This window comes from Schistocerca nitens, chromosome 1 (genome assembly GCF_023898315.1).
Source record: "Schistocerca nitens isolate TAMUIC-IGC-003100 chromosome 1, iqSchNite1.1, whole genome shotgun sequence".
NCBI classification, from domain to species: Eukaryota; Metazoa; Arthropoda; class Insecta; order Orthoptera; family Acrididae; genus Schistocerca; species Schistocerca nitens.
The window spans coordinates 74,177,107-74,204,255 of record NC_064614.1 but is presented as its reverse complement, the minus strand read 5'-3'; the positions used below and the strand labels follow the sequence as shown (position 1 = coordinate 74,204,255).

Here is a 27,149-nt window from a genome sequence, read left to right as displayed (position 1 = left end):
CTACAGTTTTTGCCAGTTTTAGCTCCCTCTAGTACCATTCCCTGATGTCTTAACAGATGTCGTATTACCCTGTTCTTTCTCCTTTTCAGTGTTTTCCACATATCCCTTTCCTCTCCGATTCTGCGCAAAACCTCCTCATTCGTGACCTTATCAGTCCACCTAATTTGAACATTCACCTATAGCACCACATCTCAAATGCTTCGATTCTCTTCTGTTCCGGTTTCCTTGCAGTCCATGTTTCATTGCCATACAATGCAGTGCTTCAGACGTACATTCACAGAAATTTCCTCCTCAAATTAAGGTCTTTGACACTAGTAGAGTTTTCTTGCCCGGAAATGCTCTTTTCGCTAGTTCTAATCTTCTTTTGATGTCCTCCTTGCTCCGCCCGTCATTGTTTATTTTACTGCCTAGTGTTTATTTCACTGCCTAGGTAGTAGAGTTCCTTAACTTCATTTACTTCGTGATCATCAGTCCTTGTGCTAAGTGTCTCGCCGTTTTCATTTCTGCTTATTGTCATTACTTTCGTCTTTCTTCGATTTACTCTCAACCCAGATTCTGTACTCATTAAACCATTCCATTCTGCAGACATGTAATTCTTCTCCATTTTCACTCAATATAGCAATGTCATCAGAAAATCGTATCATTGATATTCTTTCACCTTGAATTTTAATTCCACTCCTGAACTTTTTTTTTTTTTTAATTTCCATCGTTGCTTCTACGATGTGCAGGTTGAACAGGAAAGGCGAAAGACCACATACCTGTCTTACACTGTTTTTAATCCGAGCACATCGTTCTTGGTCGTCCAGTCTTATTATTTCCTCTTGACTCTTGTACGTTTTATATATTAGACGTCTCTCCCTGTAGCTTACCCCTATTTTACTCAGAACACAACGCAAATCTGTGCTCAACATCCTGGTGCACACTGCACAAAATTTATGGGACAAAGAGAATCTACCCATCTAGTCGTAACATACGAGGGAAACCTTTCGTAAGGACCCTCGGAGACACAGACAAGACGCACTCTCCAGCCTAGCAAGAAGAAGAAAGAAAACGATCCAGAAGAAGTCATGTAGCGTCTTGCGGTCTTTCTGTAGTTGTGACAGCCCACGGTCAAGATCGCCAGAATATTGGAGGAAAACAATATTTAAACCATTTTCTGCTCGTCTGCTAAAATCAAAAATATGCTTGGCTCAATGAAAGACGAACTAGGATTACGACCACCTGGAGTCTACATCATCAGTTGCGAATGTGGCAAGCCGTATATTGGCCAGACCCAACAGTGTATTTCGTAGCGCCGCACAGAACATCTGAGAAGCATTCGCCTGTGGCAGACAGACAAAAAAGCAGTCGCAGAGCACAGCCACAAACAAGGTCATATGTTTTATTTTGGACAGAGGCGCTGTGCCGGAAGAACGGGATCTGGGACTCAATCAAGAAAGAGGCAATGAAGATACGGAACCGTGATGATCTTGTCAACTCGTCGTTTAGAGCAAGAATACTAACCGAGCGCTCAAATGTGAAAGCGGCGAAGGCAGTGGATGGAACAGACAGCCGACATCAGGACGCAACGCCAGAACCTTCCATCCCAACAACACTACCTCATGTGTCACCCATCCCAGATGCATGCATCTGGCCTACCCGTTGCAGACGAGGCAGAGGAGCCAGCGATCCAGGCTATAAAGACATGAAGTGGACGTGAAACCCACACTTCGCCTGAAGATGACCAGTAGGAAATTGTCGAAACGTTAGCACAGAACGACGCCTTGATTCGGCTGATAAACCGCGAGGATTTCATCTCAGAAATTCACCGTCAAAGCCTGCTTTTCCATATACTTCATAGTCATAAAGCAGCTATTTCTGGCAGTGTCATCAATATTTTGATTCCGATTGTACCAAAGCTTACCACATACTTGGTGCCGAGGCAGTTTCATTTCCATGCAAATCTTAGCACGCTCACTGGTGCACGGCTGAGAAATCGTGTGCTGTCCCGCCACTGACCTTTGCGAGAACATCTCCCGGTAGCCAGCGTGCTTGGTGGTGGCGACACAGAGCGGCGGCAGCGGGAAGAGGTTGACCTCCATGAGGCCGCACTTCTCGCGCTCCGTGTACGTCTCGCTGATGATCTTGTAGGCCGTGCTGGTGTCCACCTGGAAGCCGAACATGCCCTTCCGCACGCGCTCCATGCCCTCGGCGCCGTTGCAGTACACTCGGTTGCCCAGCGGCTGCATCTTGCGGCGCACGAACTGTCGGAGCTCTCTGTCCGTCGTTTCCTGCAGAAGATATCAGCCACCGAAAGTATGTGTATTTGTACACTGCCTAATAAGAGGAGTGAAGTACCAAGAAGACTTGTTCGGTTGTGAACGTAGACAGGAGGCAACTGGATGGGACGCTAGGGTTCTCTAACATTTCGTGTTTCCGCTCCCCCTCCTGCCTCCCCCAGCCACCCCTACATCCCACAACCATCACCGTCTGCGACATCCTCTCCGGATGTGCGCATCTGTCCCCGCCCTTGGAGACGAGTCAGAGGTGCCAGCAATAAGCGACTATATGAAGTTACGTTGACAACCGAACATGCCTTTTGGGTGCTTCACTATTCTTATTCATTCTTTTTTATAAGTCACTTACCTCACAGAAAATATTCGTAACACGAACTGCAGCAATAACAGCAAGTAGCAACAACGGCCAGATAAATAAAAAGATACCAACTACTATAGACTGTAACTACTAGGAGCCATATGGTTACCAAAAAGAAATATTTCGCTGAAGAGCAAACAATGTGTTTAGAAAATTTTACCTTATTCATGTGACATCCAGTTCCAAAAATTGCAAAGTTGTCATTAATTCTATTACCCAAACATTGTCAACGACAGCCATCGTCATACATTTCCTTCCGTATTCTCGAGATATATGAGAACTTTTCTCTGTAATGTTTTGGTTATTGGTACACTCCTTCATTAAAAAAAATCTGCTTTCATTACCTAGTTCCTGTCGTATATAATTTTGTAACCACTATTATGGAAACAATATACTGACGGGTTTAATGACCAGGAGATCTGGTCGACTCCTTGTCCAAAGTAAGCACTTCATGGCTTCGCTACTGAAAGACTACTAGGTGTACCATGTACATAGATGCATAATCACCAAAACAGATATTCCTTGTGTTCAATCGTAAAAACTTGTCAGGCTGCATGATGCACACCCTTACCCAGTCTATATACGGCAGCATCTATACAGTATGATACATCTTTGTTGTAAGTCCTACAAACTACAGGATCTGTGAACCATTCATCTTGTCTTTCATCAAGATGGTAACCTTTTTCCTCTGAGATGTTATGTCGTAAGGATTATTGGCCATTTATCCAGACATGTCGAATACTTTCGTATTGTACCTAATTATTTCATATGGATTACACTCTTTCATTTAGTAAATGAAACAGCAACAAAGTGTGGTTTTGAAAACTCATACTGCAATCGGTAAAAATGGAGTTAAAAAAGATGCAGGAGACATACCAATATCGACAGGCATCAAGAACTCCACTGAAAACCTTAGTCATCACTGAAAATTGTGGCCCACTGGCCTGGCGATGTAATCCCTTCCACTATAACACCCATCCCGACGGTTAACCAAATGAATCTCATGACAGTTTCTAACATCCTACATTGATTTACCACAATATAAATTATTCATTTATTTATACAAATCTGTCTCAGAATCACACATTGGGAGATTCCTCTTCTTGGTATTAACAGTAATATACTCCTCCAACCATGGATGCACGTTGAATGTGCCACGGATGCTCCTAAGAAATCACATCCCCAAACTGGGACACTACTGGAGGTTTCTACAGTATAGAATGTATGTCTGCTTATTCCCCAGAGTCGTTATCAGCATGGGGATGAAACCGCTACATGTATTTAAATGTGACATAACGACGAGCTTTGAAGGGGAATGGACAGTAATAATCAATAGTGGGGAAGACAAGTTGAAGATTACGATTTGTTGGGATGATTTTTGATGCGTGCGGTACATTTGTAAAGAAAATGGCATACAGGATGCTAGTAAGACAAAGTCTAGAGAACTGTCCCCGTGTTTGGAGTCCTTACCAAGCAGGCACGACAACAGACTTTGAAGGAGCTCAGAGAAGCGCTGCTGGGATGGTATCAGGTCGTTACAGCCCATCTGAAAACATAACGGAGATGACCGAATAACGTAAAGTGAATATCTGGAAGACTGGCGTAATAATTCTCCAGAAACCCTGGCAGAGAAACAATAGGGAAACAAGAGCGAGCATTTTGCTGCATCAGTCATGCACAACGCGTAGGGATGTAGGAAGCACGATAACAGATATTAGGGCTTACTCAGAGGGAGATATATCACAACATTTCCCTTGATCAAGAAAAGAAGTTTTTCTAGCTTCGATTTCCCGCTGGTGTTGTCTTACTTAATTTGTTTATCTCTGGACGACGATTCGTTAGTGCCACCAATGCGGTTCCTGACACGGGAATTCAGCGTCGAAACCTCAAACAGAAAACATTCTGGGCATCAAGAAATCGCCAGTTTAATAATGGATGGTAGAGTTGGATTCGGCAATTGTAGACGGAGTCTAAGATTTGAATACATTAAGTATGTCCCAAGAGATGGACGAGGATTCGCTTATGTGTGATTGGCCAGAAAATAGAGAATTCACGGTGAGAGAGTCGTGCTGCGAATAAATATCTTTGTGTAAAAGGGAAGACGGCCAAACAAGTTTATGATTATGTGTTTAGTACACTGCCCTTCCTACTCCACTATCAGAATTTGGTTACTGCTTTTAAATTAGGGAATTTCAGCACTCGAGATAAAGAGCTTCATGGATGGACAGCTAAAGTCACAGATCCAAAATTGTGATTGGTTTTCATTTCATTACCCTCGATGATCAGAGGATAATTGCTAAGATGTCAGCAGAGACTGTGCACGTCCTACGAACGGGTGGGTCATATTACTCATGAGATTTTGCATTTAAGAAAGCTCTCAGCTAAATGGGTTCCCAAGTGCCTCAATGCAGACTAAAAGCGTAGACGACTGTTTGCTTCACATTCCATTTTGGTCCACTTTCGCCGAGAACCTGTTGGATTTTTTGATCGTCTCGTCTGAAGTTTGTGTATTGTGTGTGTATTAAACCGGGAACGTAGAAACGACGGAGAGGCCCCGTCCCGCCGTAACCCTTAGTGTTCACAGCCCCACAACAGGCCACAGCAGACCAGCCCCCTCCCCCCCAACCCGCTACCCCACACCGAAACCAAGGTTAATGTGCAGTTCGGCCGCCAGTGGAATAATACCCCCTCTCCCCCCCACCCGTCCCACACCTGGTAACGTCTCATACCAAACGAGTATAGCCCCAAATGTTTGCATGGTAGAGTAATTATAGTGCACATGTGAGTGGAGACAGTGTTTGAGCAGCAATCGCCGACATAGTGTGAGGCGGTATAAGGGAAACCAGCATTCGCCAAGGCAGATGGAAAATCGCCTTAAAAACCACCCACTGGCTGGCCGGCATACCGGAACTCGACACTAATCCGCCTGGCGAATTCGTGCCGGTCCCCTTCTGCTCGATAAACAGTGCGTTAGACCGCGCGGCTAGCCGAGTGGGCACGTCACAGATATACTCCACGAACCAAATCAGTCCAAACAATGAAGACATAGTAGTTCTAAACGTCCAGAGTAATTCAAAACACACAGATCACCAGACAAGGTGTTCGCATTTGTCTTTTGGGATAAAGATGGAAGCCTACTTATTGACTGTGTGCAACGTAGTAAAACAATAACGGAAAATTATTACGGTAAACATCTCGACATGCTGAAACAACAACTGATCTACAAACATTGTTGAAAGCTGAGAAAAGGAATCTTGTTTCCGCAAGACGAAGTCCCTGCTCACAAGGCAGTCACCACGAAGAGGACGTTGGCAGGTCTTCACTCTGACAACCTCAAAAATCAACCCTATTCATCTTACTGATGACCCCGCCCCCCCAACCTTAGACTGTTCCCAAACCTCAAGAAACATCTCCAGGGAAGACGATATCTGAGCAATGAGAAAGCCAGAAAGGCTGAGGATGACTGGTTTGCAGCAAAATCTAAATATCTTTGTAGATGGCTAAATGAAACTGGATCAAAGATATCATAAAAGTATTAGCTCCAGGCGAATATGTTGAGTACATAAACTTGTTAGAACCAATAGAGCACTTTTTCTTTATAAAGCCAAGGACGTATCAGTATCCCTTAGTCACTTAAGAAAGGCAAGTCTTCCGGTCCAGATGGTATACCAATCAGATTCCTTTCAGAGTATGCAGACACACTAGCGGCTTTCTTTGCAATCATACACAACCGCTCACTTAAAGGAAGGTCTGTTCCTGAAGACTGGAAAGTAGCACAGGTCACACCAATATTCAAGAAAGGAAATAGGAATTACAGAGCCATATGACTGACCTCAATTTGCAGTAGGATTTTGAATCACCTTGAAGCAAATGACTTATTGATAGAAAAATATCATTCTTGTGCAACACAGCTAGCTGTTTATTCCCATGAAGTAATGAGTGCTGTCAACAAAGGATCACAGATCGATTTCATATTCCTAGATTTCCAGAAGGCTTCCCAGAAGGCTTTTGATACCGCTCCTCACAATCGACTGTTAACCAAATTGCGTGCATATGGAGTATCGTCTCAGCTTTGTGACTGTATTCGTGACCATCCAATAGAACAGAAGTGATGTCTGGCGTTCCGCAAGGTAGTGTCATAGGCCCTCTGCTGCTCCTGATTTACATAAATGATCTAGGTGATAATCTGAGCAACCCCCTTAGACTGTTTGCAGATGACGCTGTAATTTACCGTCTAGTAAAATCATCAGACGATCAATTCCAATTATAAAATGATCTAGAGAGAATGTCTTTAGGGTGCGAAAAGTGGCAAATGGCTCTAAACAAAGAAAAGTGCGAGGTCATCCACATGGGTACTAAAAGAAGTCCGATAAATTTAGGGTATACGATAAATCGCACAAATCTGAGGTCTGTCAGTTCGACTAAATACCTAGGAATTATAATTACGAGCAACTTAAATTTGAAAGACCACATAGATAATATTGCGGGCAAGGCGAAACAAAGACTACGCTTTGTTGTCAGAACACTTAGAAGAGGCGACCAACCCATTAAAGAGACAGCCAACATTACACTTGTTCGTCCTCTGCTGGAATATTGCTGCACCGTGTGGGATCCTTATCAGTTGCCATCCGGGGTGGCCGAGCGGTTCTAGGCGCTACAGTCTGGAACCGCGCGACCGCTACGGTCGCAGGTTCGAATCCTGCCACGGGCATCGATGTGTGTGATGTCCTTAGGTTAGTTAGGTTTAGGCAACGGCCTTGCCGCAGTGGATACACCGGTTCCCGTGAGATCACCGAAGTTCAGCGCTGTTGGGCGTGGCCGGCACTTGGATGGGTGACCATCCAGCCGCCTTGCGCTGTTGCCATTTTTCGGGGTGCACTCAGCCTCGTGATGCCAATTGAGGAGCTACTCGACCGAATAGTAGCGGCTTCGGTCAAAGAAAACCATCATAACGACCGGGAGAGCGGTGTGCTGACCACACGCCCCTCCTATCCGCGTCCTCAGTTGAGGATGACACGGCGGTCGTATGGTCCCGATGGGCCACTTGTGGCCTAAAGACGGAGTGCTTTAGTTAGGTTTAAGTAGCTCTACGTTCTAGGGGATTGAAGACCTCAGAAGTTTAGTCCCATAGTGCTCAGAGCCATTTGAACCATTTGAACCATACCAGGTAGGATAGACGGAGGACATCGAAAGAGTGCAAAGAAGGGCAGTTCGTTCCACGTTATCACGCAATAGGGGTGAGAGTATAACTGATATGATACGCTGATATAAAAGCGGTTTTCTTTGCGGCGAGATCTATTTACGAAATTTCCGTCACCAACTTTCTCTTGCTAATACTAAAATATTTTGTTGACACCCACCTACGTAGGGAGAAATGGTCATCATAATAAAATAAGAGAAATCAGAGATCGAAAGGGAAGATTTAGGTTTTGCCATTTCCCACGCGCTTTTGTACAGCGGAATGGTAGAGCAGTAGTATGAAAATGGTTCGATGAACCTTCTGCCAGGCACTTAAGTGTGAATCGCAGAGTAACCATGTAGATGTAGATATATATGTAGATGTAGACCCCCTCGTAAGGTGCAGTAGGTATGCAGAGACGAAGAGCCTTGCACATGATGGACAAGCGTGGAGAGGTGCACCAAAGCAGAGCGAAGACCACAACAACAAGAGAGTGCGTGTGTTTGCCACTGATCGTAGAGTGAAGTAACAAGACCGGTGAGTTCAACTGAGTTATGTGTCACGAGGTAATCAGAACTCACCCCGAGATACACCTTGTTGTAGGCGATGTCCTGGACGCCCAGCGTCAGCGGACTGGACGCCAAGTCTGAGACGGAGCGGATGGAGTGGCTGGGCGACTGCAGCAGGGCCACGATGTTGGCCGAGTAGGAGGTGAACAGGAAGAGTGAGGTCAGCGCCAGCACGAACACCGTGACGCGACCCGACAGCGACGTGGGCGTCTGGGGCAGACCTACGCACCAGGCGGTCTCTCCTGACACCTTGCAATATCGACTTAACCTTGGCATCATTGAAGCAATGGATCACTCAATTATATCATTATAGCTTAACGTAATTAATTTAATACATTTATTCCTTAATGAAACTTGTCATTAAAAATATATCACTTTTTTCAAACCAACAGCTCAGTTCATGGAATCTGTACTACAAATCACAGTAATCTTCATAAGGATTTAGAGTCACTTACTCTTGTACAAAAAGGTGTGCATTACACAGGAACACACATTTTCAGTAACTTGCCAGCAGCCATAAAAATCTTAACAACCAATGAAATTCAGTTTAAGGGAAGCCTAAGGGATTTATTGGTGGCTAATTCCTTCTACACTATTGACGAATTTCTCAGTAGAACCAACTAATTTGTGTGTAATATATATATATATATATATATATATATATATATATATATATATATATATATATATATATATATATATATATATATATCCCCAGGAACCATGGACCTTGCCGTTGGTGGGGAGGCTTGCGTGCCTCAGCGATACAGATAGCCGTACCGTAGGTGCAACCACAACGGAGGGGTATCTGTTGAGAGGCCAGACAAACGCGTGGGTCCTGAAGAGGGGCAAGTACCTTTTCAGTAGCTGCAGGGGCAACAGTCTGGATGATTGACTGATCTGCCCTTGTAGCACTAACCAAAACAGCCTTGCTGTGCTGGTACTGCGAACGGTTGAAAGCAAGGGGAAACTATAGCCGTAATTTTTCCAGAGGGCATGCAGCATTACTGTATGGTTAATGATGATGGCGTCCTCTTGGGTACAATATTTCGGAGGTAAAATAGTCCCCCATTCGGATCTCCGGGCGGGGACTACTCAAGAGGGCGTCGTTATCAGTAATAAGAGCACTGAAAGACCTGAGTCGAAACAAGGCCCCGGGAGTAGACAATATTCCATTAGAACTACTGACGGCCTTGGGAGAGCCAGTCCTGACAAAACTCTAACATCTGGTGAGCAAGACGTAGGAGACTGGCGAAATACCCTCAGACTTCAAGAAGAATATAATAATTCCAATCCCAAAGAAAGCAGGTGTTGACAGATGTGAAAATTACCGAACTATCAGTTTAATAAGTCACGGCTGCAAAATACTAACGCGAATTCATTACAGACGAATGGAAAAACTAGTAGAAGCCGACCTAGGGGAAGATCAGTTTGGATTCCGTAGAAATATTGGAACACGTGAGTCAATACTGACCCTACAACTTACCTTAGAAGCTAGATTCAGGAAAGGCAAACCTACGTTTCTAACATTTGTAGACTTAGAGAAAGCTTTAGACAATGTTGACTGGAATACTCTCAAATTCTGAAGGTGGCAGGGGTAAAATATAGGGAGCGAAAGGCTATTTACAATTTGTATAGAAACCAAATGGCAGTTATAAGAGTTGAGGGGCATGAAAGGGAAGCAGTAGTTGGGAAGGGAGTGAGACAGAGTTGTAGCCTCTCCCCGATGTTATTCAATCTGTAAATTGAGCAAGCAGTGAAGTAAACATAAGAAAAATTCGGAGTAGGTATTAAAATCCATGAGAAGTAATAAAAACTTTGAGGTTCGCCGATGACATTGTAATTCTGTCAGAGACAGCAAAGGACTTGGAAGACCAATTGAACGCAATGGACACTGTCTTGAAAGGAGGATAGAAGATGAACATCAACAAAAGCAAAACGAGGATAATGGAATGTAGTCGAATTAAGTCGGGTGATGCTGAGGGAATTAGATTAGGAAATGAGACACTTAAAGTAGTAAAGGAGTTTTGCTATTTGGGAAGAAAAATAACTGATGATGGTCGAAGTAGACAGGATATAAAATGTAGACTGGCAATTGCAAGGAAAGCCTTTCTGAAGAAGAGAAATTTGTTAACATCGAGTATAGATTTAAATGTCAGGAAGTCGTTTCTGAAAGTATTTGTATGGAGTGTTGCCATGTATGGTAGTGAAACGTGGACGATAAATATTTTACACAAGAAGAGAATAGAAGCTTTTGAAATGTGGTGCTACAGAAGAATGCTGAAGATTAGATGGGTAGATCACATAACTAATGAGGAGGTATTGAATAGAATTGGGGAGAAGAGGAGCTTGTGGCACAACTTGACGAGAAGAAGGGATCGGTTGGTAGGACATGTTATGAGACATCGAGGGATCACCAATTTAGTATTGGAGGGCAGCATGGAGGGTAAAAATCGTAGAGTTGGACCAAGAGACGAATACACTAAGCAGACTCAGAAGGATGTAGGCTGCAGTAGGTACGGGGAGATGAAGAAGCTTGCACAGGATAGAGTAGCATGGAGAGCTGCATCAAACCAGTCCCAGGACTGAAGACCACAACAACAACACATTTATTCCTTAATGAAATTTGTCATTAAAAATATATCACTTTTTCAAACCAACAGCTCAGTTCATGGAATCAGTACCAGAAATAAGAGTAATCTTCACACGGATTTAAAGTCACTTACTCTTGTACAAAAAGGTGTGCATTTTCAGGACCAAAAATTTTCAATAACGTGCCAGCAGCCATAAAAATCTTAACAACCAGTGAAATTCAATTTAAGAGAAGCCTAAAGGATTTATTGGTGGCCAACTCCTTCTACTCCATTGATGAATTTCTCAGTAGAACCAACTGATCTGTGTGAAATATATATATACAGGGTGAGTCACCTAACATTACCGCTGGATATATTTCGTAAACCACATCAAATACTGACGAATCGATTCCACAGGCCGAACATGAGGAGAGGGGCTAGTGTAATTGGTTAATACAAACCATAAAAAAAGGCACGGAATTATGTTTTTAACACAAACCTAAGTTTTTTTAAATGGAACCCCGTTAGTTTTGTTAGCACATATAAACAAATACGTAATCAGTGCCGTTTGTTGCATTGTAAAATGTTAATTACATCCGGAGATATTGTAACCTAAAGTTGACGCTTGAGTACCACTCCTCCGCTGTTCGATCGTGTGTATCGGAGAGCACCGAATTGCGTAGGGATCCAAAGGGAACGGTGATGGACCTTAGGTACAGAAGAGACTGGAACAGCACATTACGTCCACATGCTAACACCTTTTTTTTTGTCTTTTTCACTGACACACATGTACATTACCATGAGGGGTGAGGTACACGTACACACGTGGTTTCCGTTTTCAATTACGGAGTGGAATAGAGTGTGTCCCGACATGTCAGGCCAATAGATGTTCAATGTGGTGGCCATCATTTGCTGCACACAATTGCAATCTCTGGCGTACTGAATGTCGTAAACGCCGCAGTACATCTGGTGTAATGTCGCCGCAGGCTGCCACAATACGTTGTTTCATATCCTCTGGGGTTGTAGGCACATCACGGTACACATTCTCCTTTAACGTACCCCACAGAGAGAAGTCCAGAGGTGTAAGATCAGGAGAACGGGCTGGCCAATTTACGCGTCCTCCACGACCTATGAAACGCCCGTCGAACATCCTGTCAAGGGTCAGCCTAGTTTAATTGCGGAATGTGCAGGTGCACCATCATGCTGATACCACATAAGTCGACGCGTTTCCAGTGGAACATTTTCGAGCAACGTTGGCAGATCATTCTGTAGAAACGCGATGTATGTTGCAGCTGTTTGGGCCGCTGCAATGAAGTGAGGACCAATGAGGTGGTCGCCAATGATTCCGCACCATACATTTACAGTCCACGGTCGCTGTCGCTCTACCCGTCTGAGCCAGTGAGGATTGTCCACGGACCAGTAATGCATATTCCGTAGATTCACTGCCCCTTGGTTTGTGAAACCCGCTTCATCGGTAAACAGGTAGAACTGCAACGCATTTTCTGTTAATGCCCATTGACAGAATTGCACTCGTTGATTAAAGTTATCACCATGTAATTGCTGATGTAGTGACACATGAAACGGGTGAAAGCGGTGACGATGCAGTATGGGCATGATACTACTTTGACTCAGTCCACCGGCTCTCGCAATGTCCCGTGTACTCATGTGTGGGTTCATGGCAACAGCAGCTAACACACCAACTGCACCCGCTTCTCCCGTGACGGGCCTGTTACGGACCCGTCTGCGTGCTACGACCATACCTGTTGCATACAGTTGGCGGTAGATGTTTTGCAATGTGTGGCACGTTGGATGCTCTCTGACCGGGTACCGTTCTGCATACACCCTGCAGGCTTCAACTGCATTTCGTCGACACTCGCCATAGATGAGTATCATCTCCGCCTTTTCAGAGTTCGAATACACCATGGTCACAGTTCCTACAACACTACACTATCACAGACGTCTGGTAACACGGTGTACTACAGTTGGTCTGCGTGCGGAGACGAATGCAGAATAACAATAGCAGCAAGCGCTACATGCGGACACTGCGACAGCTAGACCAAATCACAACAGTGCACTACAGCCACACTCGTAAACATGGTCGTCATCGTAAACATGTCCCTGCAGATGCTGCTCGCCGACCGTGGCCCGTTTTGTTACAACACGCAACTGATCGTCGGAGGTTTCAAGCGTCAACTTTAGGTTACAATGACTCCGGATGTAATTAACATTTTACAATGCAACAAACGGCACTGATTACGTATTTGTTTATATGTTCAGATGTGCTAACAAAACTAACGTGGTTCCATTTAAAAAAACGTAGGTTTGTGTCAAAAAACATACTTGGGTACATTTTTGTATGGTTTGTATTAAACAATTACACTAGCCCCTCTCCTCACTTTCGGTCCGTGGAATCGGTTCGTCAGTATTTGATGTGGTTTACGAAATATATCCAGCGGTAACGTTAGGTGACTCACTCTCTCTCTCTCTCTCTCTCTCTCTCTCTCTCTCTCTCTCTCTCTCTCTATATATATATATATATATATATATATATATATATATATATATATATATATATATATATATATACACTCCTGGAAATTGAAATAAGAACACCGTGAATTCATTGTCCCAGGAAGGGGAAACTTTATTGACATATTCCTGGGGTCAGATACATCACATGATCACACTGACAGAACCACAGGCACATAAACACAGGCAACAGAGCATGCACAATGTCGGCACTAGTACAGTGTATATCCACCTTTCGCAGCAATGCAGGCTGCTATTCTCCCATGGAGACGATCGTAGAGATGCTGGATGTAGTCCTGTGGAACGGCTTGCCATGCCATTTCCACCTGGCGCCTCAGTTGGACCAGCGTTCGTGCTGGACGTGCAGACCGCGTGAGACGACGCTTCATCCAGTCCCAAACATGCTCAATGGGGGACAGATCCGGAGATCTTGCTGGCCAGGGTAGTTGACTTACACCTTCTAGAGCACGTTGGGTGGCACGGGATACATGCGGACGTGCATTGTGCTGTTGGAACAGCAAGTTCCCTTGCCGGTCTAGGAATGGTAGAACGATGACGGTTTGGATGTACCGTGCACTATTCAGTGTCCCCTCGACGATCACCAGTGGTGTACGGCCAGTGTAGGGGATCGCTCCCCACACCATGATGCCGGGTGTTGGCCCTGTGTGCCTCGGTCGTATGCAGTCCTGATTGTGGCGCTCACCTGCACGGCGCCAAACACGCATACGACCATCATTGGCACCAAGGCAGAAGCGACTCTCATCGCTGAAGACGACACGTCTCCATTCGTCCCTCCATTCACGCCTGTCGCGACACCACTGGAGGCGGGCTGCACGATGTTGGGGCGTGAGCGGAAGACGGCCTAACGGTGTGCGGGACCGTAGCCCAGTTTCATGGAGACGGTTGCGAATGGTCCTCGCCGATACCCCAGGAGCAACAGTGTCCCTAATTTGCTGGGAAGTGGCGGTGCGGTCCCCTACGGCACTGCGTAGGATCCTACGGTCTTGGCGTACATCCGTGCGTCGCTGCGGTCCGGTCCCAGGTCGACGGGCACGTGCACCTTCCGCCGACCACTGGCGACAACATCGATGTACTGTGGAGACCTCATGCCCCACGTGTTGAGCAATTCGGCGGTACGTCCACCCGGCCTCCCGCATGCCCACTATACGCCCTCGCTCAAAGTCCGTCAACTGCACATACGGTTCACGTCCACGCTGTCGCGGCATGCTACCAGTGTTAAAGACTGCGATGGAGCTCCGTATGCCACGGAAAACTGGCTGACACTGACGGCGGCGTTGCACAAATGCTGCGCAGCTAGCGCCATTCGACGGCCAACACCGCGGTTCGTGGTGTGTCCGCTGTGCCGTGCGTGTGATCATTGCTTGTACAGCCCTCTCGCAGTGTCCGGAGCAAGTATGGTGGGTCTGACACACCGGTGTCAATGTGTTCTTTTTTCCATCTCCAGGAGTATATATATATATATATATATATATATATATATATATATATATATATATATATATATATATAAAGGTACGGCTAAACTTTCAGGAAACATTCCTCACACACAAAGAAAGAAAATATGTTATGTGCACATGTGTCCGGAGACTCTTACTTTCCATGTTAGAGCTCATTTTATTACTTCTCTTCAAATCACATTAATCATGGAATGGAAACACACAGCAACAGAAAGTACCAGCGTGACTTCAAAGCTTCGTTACAGGAAATGTTCAAAATGTCTTCCGTTAGTGAGGATACATGCATCCACCCTCCGTCGCATGGAACCCCTGATGCGCTGATGCAGCCCTGGAGAATGGCGTATTGTATTACAGCCGTCCACAATACGAGCACGAATAGTATCTACATTTGGTACCGGGGTTGCATAGACAAGAGCTTTCAAATGCCCCCATAAATGAAAGTCAAGAGAGTTGAGGTCAGGAGAGCGTGGAGGCCATGGAATTGGTCCGCCTCTACCAATCCATCGGTCACCGAATCTGTTGTTGAGAAGCGTATGAACACTTCGGCTGAAATGTGCAGGAGCTCCATCGTGCATGAACCACATGTGTCGTACTTGTAAAGGCACATGTTCTAGCAGCACAGGTAGAGTATCCCGTATGAAATCATGATAACGTGCCCCATTGAGCGTAGGTGGACGAAACTAAAATGAGCTCTAACATGGAAATTAAGCGTTTCCGGACACATGTCCACATAACATCTTATCTTTATTTGTGTGTGAGGAATGTTACCTGAAAGTTTGGCCGTACCTTTTTGTAACACCCTACTGGAAAGTTTGGGCCTGAAGAATATGAATCTGATTTTTAATTTGCAGTTATTGAAACGGACATGTCGACTACTTGCGTCCCATTGTTAATGTAAAACTCTTGGGCTTTCCAGAGTCCTTCAATATGGTTTTTATATGTCGTTGTTTCCGAGTAGACGCCGCTTGAAGCGCAACTAATTGAACGGACTCATCCACAAAAACAGAGAGTAAATTTAGTTTACTGTAGAGAGTTGTTTGTTATTTTGTACCTTACCTTCACCAGAATTATTACTAAGCCACACTATTTCCAACTTCATCAACCAATGACAAATTTACATTTCCTACCATCATTTATCTTTTTTTATTACACTCATCTTCTGTTATGGCAACTGACAGCTAATTAAGTAATGTCCATTGTTTGAGTTGTGCAATTCTCTGAGCTGAAAAAATTCCAATGATACACGAAATTGGTCGTTGGCGTGACAAATAATCTGTATCGTCACCCAGCAAACTTTATGACGTGCAAGACTTGTTTCAATGTTCTATAGCTTTATTCCCACAGTAGTTTTGCATTGCAGGATGTGCTTATGAGATATTTCATGTATTCTATTATGTTGCTGTTATACTTACTGTGAGAAATTGAGAAATATGCTACCGGGCAGCAGAGCTGTCGCCCAGTCATCCTCGAACTTACCATGGCGTATTCGCCCTCTATGTGCTACGATAGCAGCATTTTTCATTCTTGTTAGTCAATGGAGCACCATACATTACAAGTGCTTGTCACTTTTCTTTCAGTGTTTCCGCTTCTTCAAACTGAATGTCACGTCTTATAATAATCACAATGGTTCCAGAAAGAAAAACTTTCAACATCAAGAAAGAAACAACAAAAAAAGTAACTAAATTAAAAATTAAATTGTAAGTTTCAACATTACTAACAGAAGTGAAAGCGCCAAGAGAGACCGAGGAATGTAATAAAATTGTAGCTTCTGCTTCTTGCACATCGCGCTAATCTCTGTGAGGGAACTGCTTCAGAGTGTATTAGGCGGTTTAATTAGCTGGCTGAGGCTTAATCTCGGCTGCAGCGGCCGTGCGTGCTATCTTAAGACCGTCTGCAGCTGAAGCTGCTGCGGGACACGGCGGTTTGGATTCAACGCGTCCTCAGAATTTAATGCTTGCCTTACGTCATGGTGTATTCCGTAGTCGTTCGTGATTATTTACAGTACTGCATTACTGAATTCTTCACAAGCTACAGCTTCGACTGACAACGTTAGAGGGAAGATGCGTGATATCATAGACAAATTTATTGCTGCGTTTACTTAATGTTGCATGCGATGCGTCAGAAATATAAAATTTCATGTTTGCCTGACCATGTAGATGCAATAACAAATCCCATGTGGCATTTCCAAGCAGTCTAAATTAATCACTTATTAGCTCTGTCCGCTTTGCATTTTACATCGAAGTGCCAAAGAAGCTAGTATAGCCATACGTAATCAAATACGGAGATACGTAAACAGGTAGCATACGGCGCTACGGTCGGCAGCGCATATATAAGACAACAAGTGTCTGTTAAATCGGTTACTGCTGCTACAATGGCAGTTTATCAAGATTTAAGTGCGTTTGAATGTGGTGCTATAGTCGACGTACGGGCGATGGGACACAGCATCTCTGAGTTAGTGATGAAGTAGGGATTTTGCCGTAAGAACATTTCACGAATATAAGGAACCCGGTAAAACATCAAAACTCCGACATCGCTGTGGCCGCAAAAAGATCCTGCAGGAACGGGACCAACGACGACTGAAGAGAATCATTTAACATGACAGAAGTTCAACCCTTCCGCAACCTCCTGCCAGTTTCAGCGCTGGCCCATCAACAGGGGTCTGCGTGCGAACCATTCAACGGAACATCATCGACATGGCTTTTCGGAGCTGAAGGCCTCCTCGTGTACCCTTGATGACTGCAGGAAGCAAAGATTTACGCGTCGCCTGGGCCCTTCTACACCGACATTGCACTGTTGATCACTGGAAACATGTTGTCTGGTTGGTCGAGTTTCGTTTCAAATTGTACCTAGTGTATGGACGTGTACTAGCATAGAGAAAACCTCAGGAATCCATGGATCTTGCATGTCAGCAGGAGACTGTTCAAGCTGGTGGAGGCTGTGTAATGGTGTGGGGCATGTGCAGTTGGAGTGATACGGCACCCCTGATATGTCTAGATACGACTCTGACGGATAACACGCACATAAGCATCCATTCATATATGGATAAGGTGTATATTTCAGACATGTCCGAAAGAACAGACCACACCGATGACCTGCAGCGGTCTAGAACGAAATTAGAATTATGTATTAATACCTTCAGCTGCTGACGGGCGTTGATATATATCAATGGAGACAGGTGAAAATGTGTGCCCCAACATTGACAGGATACCGGGTTATACTGCTTACATGGCAGACGCTGTATACATCAGAGCCACTGAGGGCACAGAGGATAATGCTCCTGCAGGGACTATCTCCCCCACATCTCCCGCGAGACCCACATTCTCACCTTATATGTCCACACACTACATTCGTAGTCTTCCTACCCAACACACTCTTTAGTCATGGAAGACATTCTTACCTAATACCGTAGGAGGTCGGTTAGTATGTGTGCATCTGCACAGAAGAAGATGGTCATGGCCGGTATTGCCATATACTTATATGAATATGGTGGCTGTTCTTTCTGACATGTCCCAAATAACTGACACCATTGATGATCTGCAGCTGTCCATTACGAAATTATAATCATATATGAATACCTTCAGCTGCTGACGGACGTTGATATATATCAATGTGGACAGGTGAAAATGTGTGTCCCGACCGGGACACAAACCCCGGACCTCCTGCTTACATGGCAGACACTCTATCCATCTGAGCCACCGAGGGCTAAGAGAAAAGTGCGACGGCATGGTTTCTTCCCCTACTAACGGGTTCAGATTCCCCATGTCTAACATATTATCATCTCCCTCTAGGTATAGTTTTACCAGTTCACTATCTCCATATATACTTTCCATTTCCCTCCGTTATTTGCTTGTGACGTCCGCATGTATAACAGATGTAATACTGTGGACGAGGTTCGGCTGTCGATTCTGATAATAACACTATACCTGAACTGTTCACTGTATATCCGTTAGACGACGATTTTCAACGGCGAATCTATAAAGTCGCCAGCTCCTCGTTGTCGAGAAATCAGTTGCTCTGTCGCTCTCAGCTCTTTTCGGTTGGTGCCGTCGCTGAAAGTCAGGGACCGCCGCTACAGCATCTGAGACGTATTTCCACTTGAGGTTAGTCGGATTCGTAGGTGTGTTCCTCGCTGAATACTCCATCTCTTGACTCCGGTTAGGTGCTTGTTAAATAACTATTTTGGTAACTATCTATAAAAAAGTAACGTGTTCCTTCTGTATCGCTTACAATGTGTGTGTGTGTGTGTGTGTGTGTGTGTGTGTGTGTGTGTGTGTGTGTTCACAGCCCCTCCTCCACAGCTATATCTATCAAAATATAATGAGCATAATTCTGGCAGGCCAATGTCCCTATTCATCTCGGTACCAAAGGTATTAATAAACTTTTTTATTCAAATGGCTCTGAGCACTATGGGACTCAACTACTGAGGTCATTAGTCCCCTAGAACTTAGAACTAGTTAAACCTAACTAACCTAAGGACATCACAAACATCCATGCCCGAGGCAGGATTCGAACCTGCGACCGTAGCGGTCTTGCGGTTCCAGACTGCAGCGCCTTTAACCGCACGGCCACTTCGGCCGGCTAAACTTTTTTATTTTAATTTTATACGAGACATGTGCGTATAGTAAGTACCTGTCTGGAAATGAAAATCTCATACATACATTTTTTTAAATCAAAATTTGTTTTACAAGAAAAAGCATTTTTTAAACGATTTTTCTACATAGGTGTCGCCACTGGTCAAACATTCGTCATAACGGGAAACCAGCTTTTCTACGCCCCCTTCATATACAGATGCGTCCAGTGAAGACAGTCACCGCTGACATACTGCTTTTCCGTCGTTATCGATGTCGAAGAACCTTCCTCCAAAATCACACTTCAAGTTCAAGAACAAGAGGTAATCAGAAAGTGCGAAATCGAGGCTTTGCGGCGGATGATCGAACTGTTCCTAACCGAATTGTTGCATAAGGCCTCAAGTGATAAAAGCAGAATGGGGACGTGCGTTGTTATGAAGCAACACCTTACCTCGACTGGTCTTTCCACGCCCTTTGTTTTGCATTGCGCGCTTAAGTTTTCTCGGTCTTTCACAATATCGTACCGCAATGATGGTTTCATCTCTGGGAGGGAATGCTCTGTCTGTTCAGAAAACACAGTATACGTTTTTTTTTTTTTTTGTGCTGACACCGTTGATTCGAATTTTGTGTATGTGTGTGTGTAAGGGAGGGGGGGGGGTGAGAATCGTGAGTGCCTCCACTTCATCGACTGCTGTTTCGAGTGTGAAGTGACATGGCAAAACCAGCATTCATCAACAGTCACAGTTTCATAATTTTATTTCAGAATTCGAACCAATGGCAAGTCTCTTTATTTTGTAGAGATCTATAAGCATTTTCGGAACCACACTGGACTAGAATTTGCTAACGGTTAAGCGATTTGTGATAACCTCATGCAAATAATTTTTGAAATTTGTGGAATCATCACAAAGTATTCTTATTGTGAACGGTCTGTTTTGACGAATTTCCTCATTCAATTTCTCAACCAAACCATCATTCACAACAGAAGGCTTCCCACTCAGAGCTTCGTCAAGGAACACTGGTTCGTCTGTAATTTAATTGTCTCACCCACTTTCTAATCATTCCGTTAGTCCTTACAGTTTCACCATAACTTTCTACAAGTTGACGATGAATTTCAGTTGGCTTAATATTCTTTGCTTCAAAAACACTACTGAAGAACGCATTTCACAGTACACGGGCTCAGAGATTGTCTTAAAACATTTTGAACGACCTCTAACATATGCAAACACAACGCAACCCGATTGTGATAGCGACAGTAGAAATACAATGAATCAGAGAGATAATTGCGAATGTGCGGAACTGAGACACTAGTACTGCCGTGGTCGTAGAGCGAAACGGTACTTACTTTTCGGACAAGCCTCTTAGGTGCTTTTATTCTGTTGAGTAACAGCGGAAAGAAAAATTACCGTATCTCTTGCACGGCACGATAAATAGGGAAGCCGTTCTAACAAGTACAGAAGGCAAACCACTCCTGTAAGTAGGTAAAGACGGAACCATTATATTCATTCTCCTTACTTGTGGATTAAATACACTTTCCTGAAGCCCATTTCTCGCTCATCTTCCTCCACCCTCTTTCCTATCACTATCATATTCTACTTATTTGTAGACATTATTTACTTTTTTCAGCATAGTCCTAGTGTGAAGAAAAGAGCTAAAATTTCTAATTGTAAGTGAAGTTATTTCTGCACCATCTTGTACACTACCGCTTAGAGTAGGCATTTTGTCGACATACGGCAAGCGTCTTTCTAGAATTTCAATGCAATGTCCAACTACTGTTGAATCAAGTATGCATAGTATAACTATTAGCGATACTCGACACTAAACAGAAATCTATATATTTCTTTGTTAACCTATTTGGTAAGCGCATCTGCCTGGACGTCCTGCGAACTCATATTGACGTGATTTTCACACTTCTGTTTTCTTCAGCTATTGAACACAATTCGCGCTACCTCTTCTTGCACTTCAGATACTATCAGCACGCCAGAACAGCAATACAACATCTGATGTGTACAGCATCTCGGTTGAACCTATGCATAACCCTTTCTCCTATAAGCTCATAATGTTAAATCGGAAATAGCGATCATAGAGGTATGTCTCCGACGTGCAGAAACACGTAACACGAATATCCAGTGGAGGTGAATGTTCTGCCTCCGGCGATTCAGGATAACCATTTGGACAAAGCTCGCTACGTCGCCTGTAAACTGCCAGGGTATTGAGTTAACATACACCCCAACAACACTGCGATACTTCGAATATTGTAGGAGGAGATATTGGAAGCACTGAAGTGTGGAGCTATAGGATATGTCATATTTAAGTGAATAATTGTTGCTTGAACTCAATAGCTACTTAATAAACCAGGAAAAGAAATATTTTCCGGAACATCCGTCCGGTAAGCGGTACATACGTATACAACGATCTCCAGGTATCGTTAACCTTGCTCTGGAAAGAGAAGTAGAGTGAAACCATTCAAGATTAGAATATGAAACATGCTTCATAGAAAATACTGCGTTTATTACATTTGTCCGGACGAGAATAGTGAGTCTACATTAGAAAAGCTGGAGGACCACATAAAACCAGTGGAAAGGACAAAGACTAAAAAACTGTTGTCAGTTTCATGACGCACAAAAATCTGTCCCTCAAGCTACAAGATAAAAATTATTTGTTGACTCATATTAAACAGGAAGATTAGCAACGACCATGTCGAGAAACACTTGTTTCATACTTCTTGGGTGTATCTAGTTACTTAAACAGTCTCGACATATTCTAGGATAAACTGTCGAAGAGGACAGGAAATCTCTCTCTTGTTTGTATTCATTTCCAATATTTAGAAAATATTTCTGTATATAGCAATATAATAACTAATTCAGTGTTCCATTTTGCCAGATATTTGGTTTTTGTGATGTAATTCAAGATCGACAGAGTAGCGAAGGAAAATCAAATGTCTTGAATTAGCCATGAACATTTGCGTAAATCGCGTTAAACATTCGATTGTGTGATCACAGCAGTCCTTTTAATGTTCAGATGGGCGCTTGTAACGTTGTAGGTGACGTGACTCATATTCGGACTTCTTCAGACCTTAAGGACCACTTTATTGTTATCTCGTCTTGAACATAAGAAAGTATCGGTAGTCCAAAACTGCATTCAAGACCTGATGTGACCAGCACGATTCGAGCTAGTTATCAATATTTGCGTATGCATTGTCTAATATTCGACTGTTTGATCGCGACCTCAGTAAAAGCAGATACAGGTGACATAATTTTAATAGATTCAGATTTCTTCAGGAATTGATCCTCTCGTCGATGTTTCGTTCTCTGCAGCTTTGACTACTTCTGTAATTCTGACAAGCATTTGTTTTGTGAGAAAATTACTTAACGCAATTTTAATGATACTAGTATTACTTAAATAGAGTAAGATTTATTCAAAAGCTAACTGACTAATTATGTTCTCTCCTCATCTCTTTATTTCTTTTCTTTTATATAAATTATTCCTTGTCAACATTAATCCTTCTGGCGCCAACTGTACTGTTTCCTTTCTTGTTCTGTACGAGTTCGTCCACATTTCTTTCGTCCTTCTTCTGTTTCACTTCGAAATTCTTCCAAGATCTGCACTTTGTTTGTAAGCATAATTCTGTATGATGTCTGAAATATCAAAAGCTTTCCAAACCTCTGTAATCCATGTCGCTGTGGTTCTATCTTCTTGAGATATGTGAATGTACGCATGGTTAATCTGTTTTCAGCAGCCTGCATAAGTATCGAAGGCTCTTTCGCTGCATAGTTTCCGACATTATTTTCTGGAAGAATTAATTCGTAATTTGAACCAAAAATTTCTCTTAGAAATGTCCTTTCCGAGACTTTTCGTTAGTCCAGGGTTTAGTTCAGGTTGATGAATTTAATGGTAAAGAACATTGTGTTCTGATAACGGTGTTGTTAGACTTTATTTTTGCATTCCAGGCGATTTATTACTGTAGATATATTTCATCAACCTAAACTCTCTTTCCGTCTTTAGGACACCTACTCCAAGTGTTTTCTCACTTTTAATCCATACCCAGTTATTGTCTCAATTGAAATTAAAATCCATCTTACCTGTGTTTCAAGGAATTTTGCTCTGTGTTTCTCGACTGCCATAATTTAAGCTTTCCAATTCTAAATCCTGTTTGGCTAGTTATCTTTTACGAAAGATTAGAGTCTACTGACCTCTCTCATTGCATTATAAAATCAACACCAGACCCTTCAACTTAATTAACCCTGACTTTCTTTTTAAGCAAATTTCATTTATACATGATCTCCATATTCCAATAGTCTTTTCTAGGACGCAGTTGTATAGGAATGGAGAAAGATCATCGCCTTGTTCATGTCGAACAAACGAAAGAGTTCACCCATGCACTTCGTCTTGCACGAACTTCATCCTGCTGGTTATGTTTGGTTGGGGTCTTATCTATTACATTGGCTATATTGGTTTTTACTTTGTACTCTCCTGCAATCTTGTCCAATGCATCTCTTTCCTCTGAATCCAATAAATTTCAGAAGTCTATGCTAGAGACCACTATTTTCTTGCTTGTCCGCAATACATGGCGGCTTATTTATTCTAAGTGGAAGATAATAAAATGCAGAGAACCAAGAAAGTTTGCTCATCTACTGCGTCGATGATAATTTTCACTGTAAACGGATTCTGTAAGGATTTTCATTAACACGGGGTCTGGGAAAAATGAAAAAATAAATACATACGTAAATATATTACTATGTGTTCCTCACTTACTAAATCACTTTCGATCTCCTATGAGGGCGTTGCAGAAACTCTGAATGTTATACATGTATGCAACTCATTTTCCAATTTCTCAGATTTTGGTTCGTGTTTATACTGAAATTATGTTACGAGTGCTGCCATGTGAGGAAGCAGACAACACACGTACATTTCTCATACACCCCTTTAAGCAAAGAGAGACGGCAGTAATTATTTCGCGTGGGACAGCAGTTAATGAAACGCTGAGGTGGCGTGTAGTGCGGGCGAGTCGCCATGCAGGCGCCACGCGTGTACTGCGAGCCAGGCTGTAATTAGGCGGCGGCGTGGCTCAACGCGGCTCAGTGGCCTCGACCCGCTCTGTCACCTTTTGCGCAGCTCTCACCAGGCGTGCCACGTCAAATTGGCACTAGCTGTGACCTCTGCAATAGCCGCTCCCCAAACGGACTCCCTTAATTAACCTCGCGACTGTGTCCCGCAGAGCAAGTTTCACTACGTGTCGACACTTGTCGTGGTTTGCTACTTCAGCTGTGATTTAGCGTTTGTCAATTACAGTTGCAGACAACTGTCATTAGCTTGACAACAAACATTTCTCCCGATTTCCCTTTCTATTAACAACTCTAACTGATAAAGTTTTTGTTAGGTTTCTCAGTTTCAAATTCAGTGTGTCAGTCAATCACCACACAACATAACTCTCATACCGAGTGGTCCTCATGGAAAGTATTGACCTTTACACATAGGTCATCATATACGAATGTACCGTCATTTTGCATTGAGGCTAACTGGAGTAAAGTATCAATCTTATTTACTCTGGAAATTTACTGGAGGGTAATGATAAATGATCTAAACAGACTCATCATCATCGTAGTCATCAGTGTTCTGTGCTACAGCAGGTCTTCACATGTAGCTACTCATTCAGTCCTGTCATTTGCAACACCTTTCGTTTTCTCATAATTGCTATCTGTCGTTCTACAATCTACCATCTGATAATTTCTGCGTATTCTTCTTCTTCCATTCACCGTTCCTTCAATAGCATTCATCAGCAAACACTCTCTTCTCATCCAGTGTCCAAACCAGTTGAAAATCCTCTTCCTGATTATCTTTTGAGCTTCTCTCTTTTCCTTCATTCTTCTTAACACCTAATCATTTCTCAATTTGTTCAACCATTTTATCCCTTCTATCATCCTCCAAATCCACATCTCTAAAGCTCCTACTCTCCTTTCTTCTTCTTTCTACAGTATCCATGTATCAGTTCCGTATACTGTCACACTCCATATAAAGCACTTCACCAGTCTCTTCCTCAAGTCGTTATTCATTCATCCACACAGAAACATCCTTTTCTCTTTAAGTGCCTGCTTGGCAATTGCTACACACGTTTTCACGTTCTTATTGCATCTCGTGTCTTCAATAATTAGGCTTCCCACTAACTTGTTGTGCATCTTTCCATCCCTAATTTGTAGCTGTCATTACGTTTCTGTCACTAGTCACCATACATTTTTGCGTTTCTCTTATTAATTCCCATTACAAATTCCTCATACATCTTATTTAATTCTTTTATCATTCAAATGATTATTTTTTCTTTCTCTGTAAATAACACATTATCATCCACAACCTGAACACATTCTATCCTCCAACCACCAACCACACTCCTCTAGTTCGTTCCAAACGTTTCTGAATAATGTGATCCAAAGATATGTTAAACAGTATTGGTGAGAGACAACAGCCTGGCCTCGCTCCCTTTACAGTTGTGCTTTCCTTTGTCATCAAATTCACAGTCTGTTCAAGACTTTTCTTTTGTAGGTATAGATTCTTAATTAACCTTATATCCTTCTAGTCGATTCCATTCTTGCTTAGAATGTAGATTCACCCATTAACGCGCAGCGTCATAGTTAAAGGACAGTTCCTTTCCGTTGTTGAATTATGCAACATTGAACACCACGTAATCTCTGTCTGCACTCATTGTTGCCACCGCACATTCAGCCAAAGCTACTGTCCATTTGGAGGTAAAGTTTATTAGTCTCTTTCTATATGTATTTATATCGGCATTTTGAATATTTTCCTGTGCACCTGATTTTCTTTCTGTTTTGCTATAAGTTTTACGAGGTGGATAAGTAATTTAGATTAGTTAATATTTTAATTTTAAAAGTCTATTTATGTCAGCTGTATAAAATATTGGATGAAAACTAACAATCTCATACTAAAAACTTTCAGTTAAAAATGGTGTCCTATGAATTGGAAGCTGGGCTGTTATAATACCCACATAGAATTTCCTTTTCTTTCTGCAATTATAATACATATAGGCAGAATACATTCAGATGGGTCGAGGTCGGTCTAGTATACTTGTTTCCTGAGGAGGTAGAGGCAGATATGTTTGCATTTCCACCGATGTAGATGAACTGTCAGACGTGAAGAGGACCGATGACGATGAGAAAGGGTGTCCTATAGTGCAGGATATTCCAGGGATCAACGTGTCAAAGATCGACGACGTTTCATGTTATTCTACAGCATCTTCATCTACTGCCAAGGGAATTGAAGTTCAGTCACAACCACAGGATCTTTCCCCTAGAAAGAAAAAGAGTGAACCAACGGTAATACGGTCTACGACAAATCCTAATTACACTTTCGTCAATGAAGTTAGTCTGGCAACAGGTGTGAAAATGTTGTAAACGCTCTACGAGATTATATGCCACTGGACAATTTTGAAGAGCTGCTTACTTCTGTAGTGCTAAATACCATTATGGAAAAAACTGAAAAGTACGCAAAACAGAGGAAAAAATGGTTCAAATGGCTCTGAGCACTATGGGACTTAACATCTGAGGTCATCAGTCCCCTAGAACTTAGAACTACTTAAACCTAACTAACCTAAGGACATCACACACATCCAT

General features: G+C 43.0%; 1 protein-coding gene across 1 annotated transcript in view; it reads right to left on the bottom strand.

Moving 5' to 3' along the window:
* The window catches only part of LOC126234580 (ionotropic receptor 75a-like), a 432,638-nt gene that overhangs the window by 36,128 nt on the left and 369,361 nt on the right, over window positions 1-27,149 (bottom strand). The window contains exons 7-8 of the mRNA XM_049943292.1: window positions 8,395-8,603; window positions 1,999-2,270 (exon numbers count right to left, since the gene is read on the bottom strand). Coding sequence (XP_049799249.1) covers window positions 1,999-2,270; window positions 8,395-8,603 — 481 coding nt within the window. The remainder of the gene's footprint in view (window positions 1-1,998; window positions 2,271-8,394; window positions 8,604-27,149) is intronic.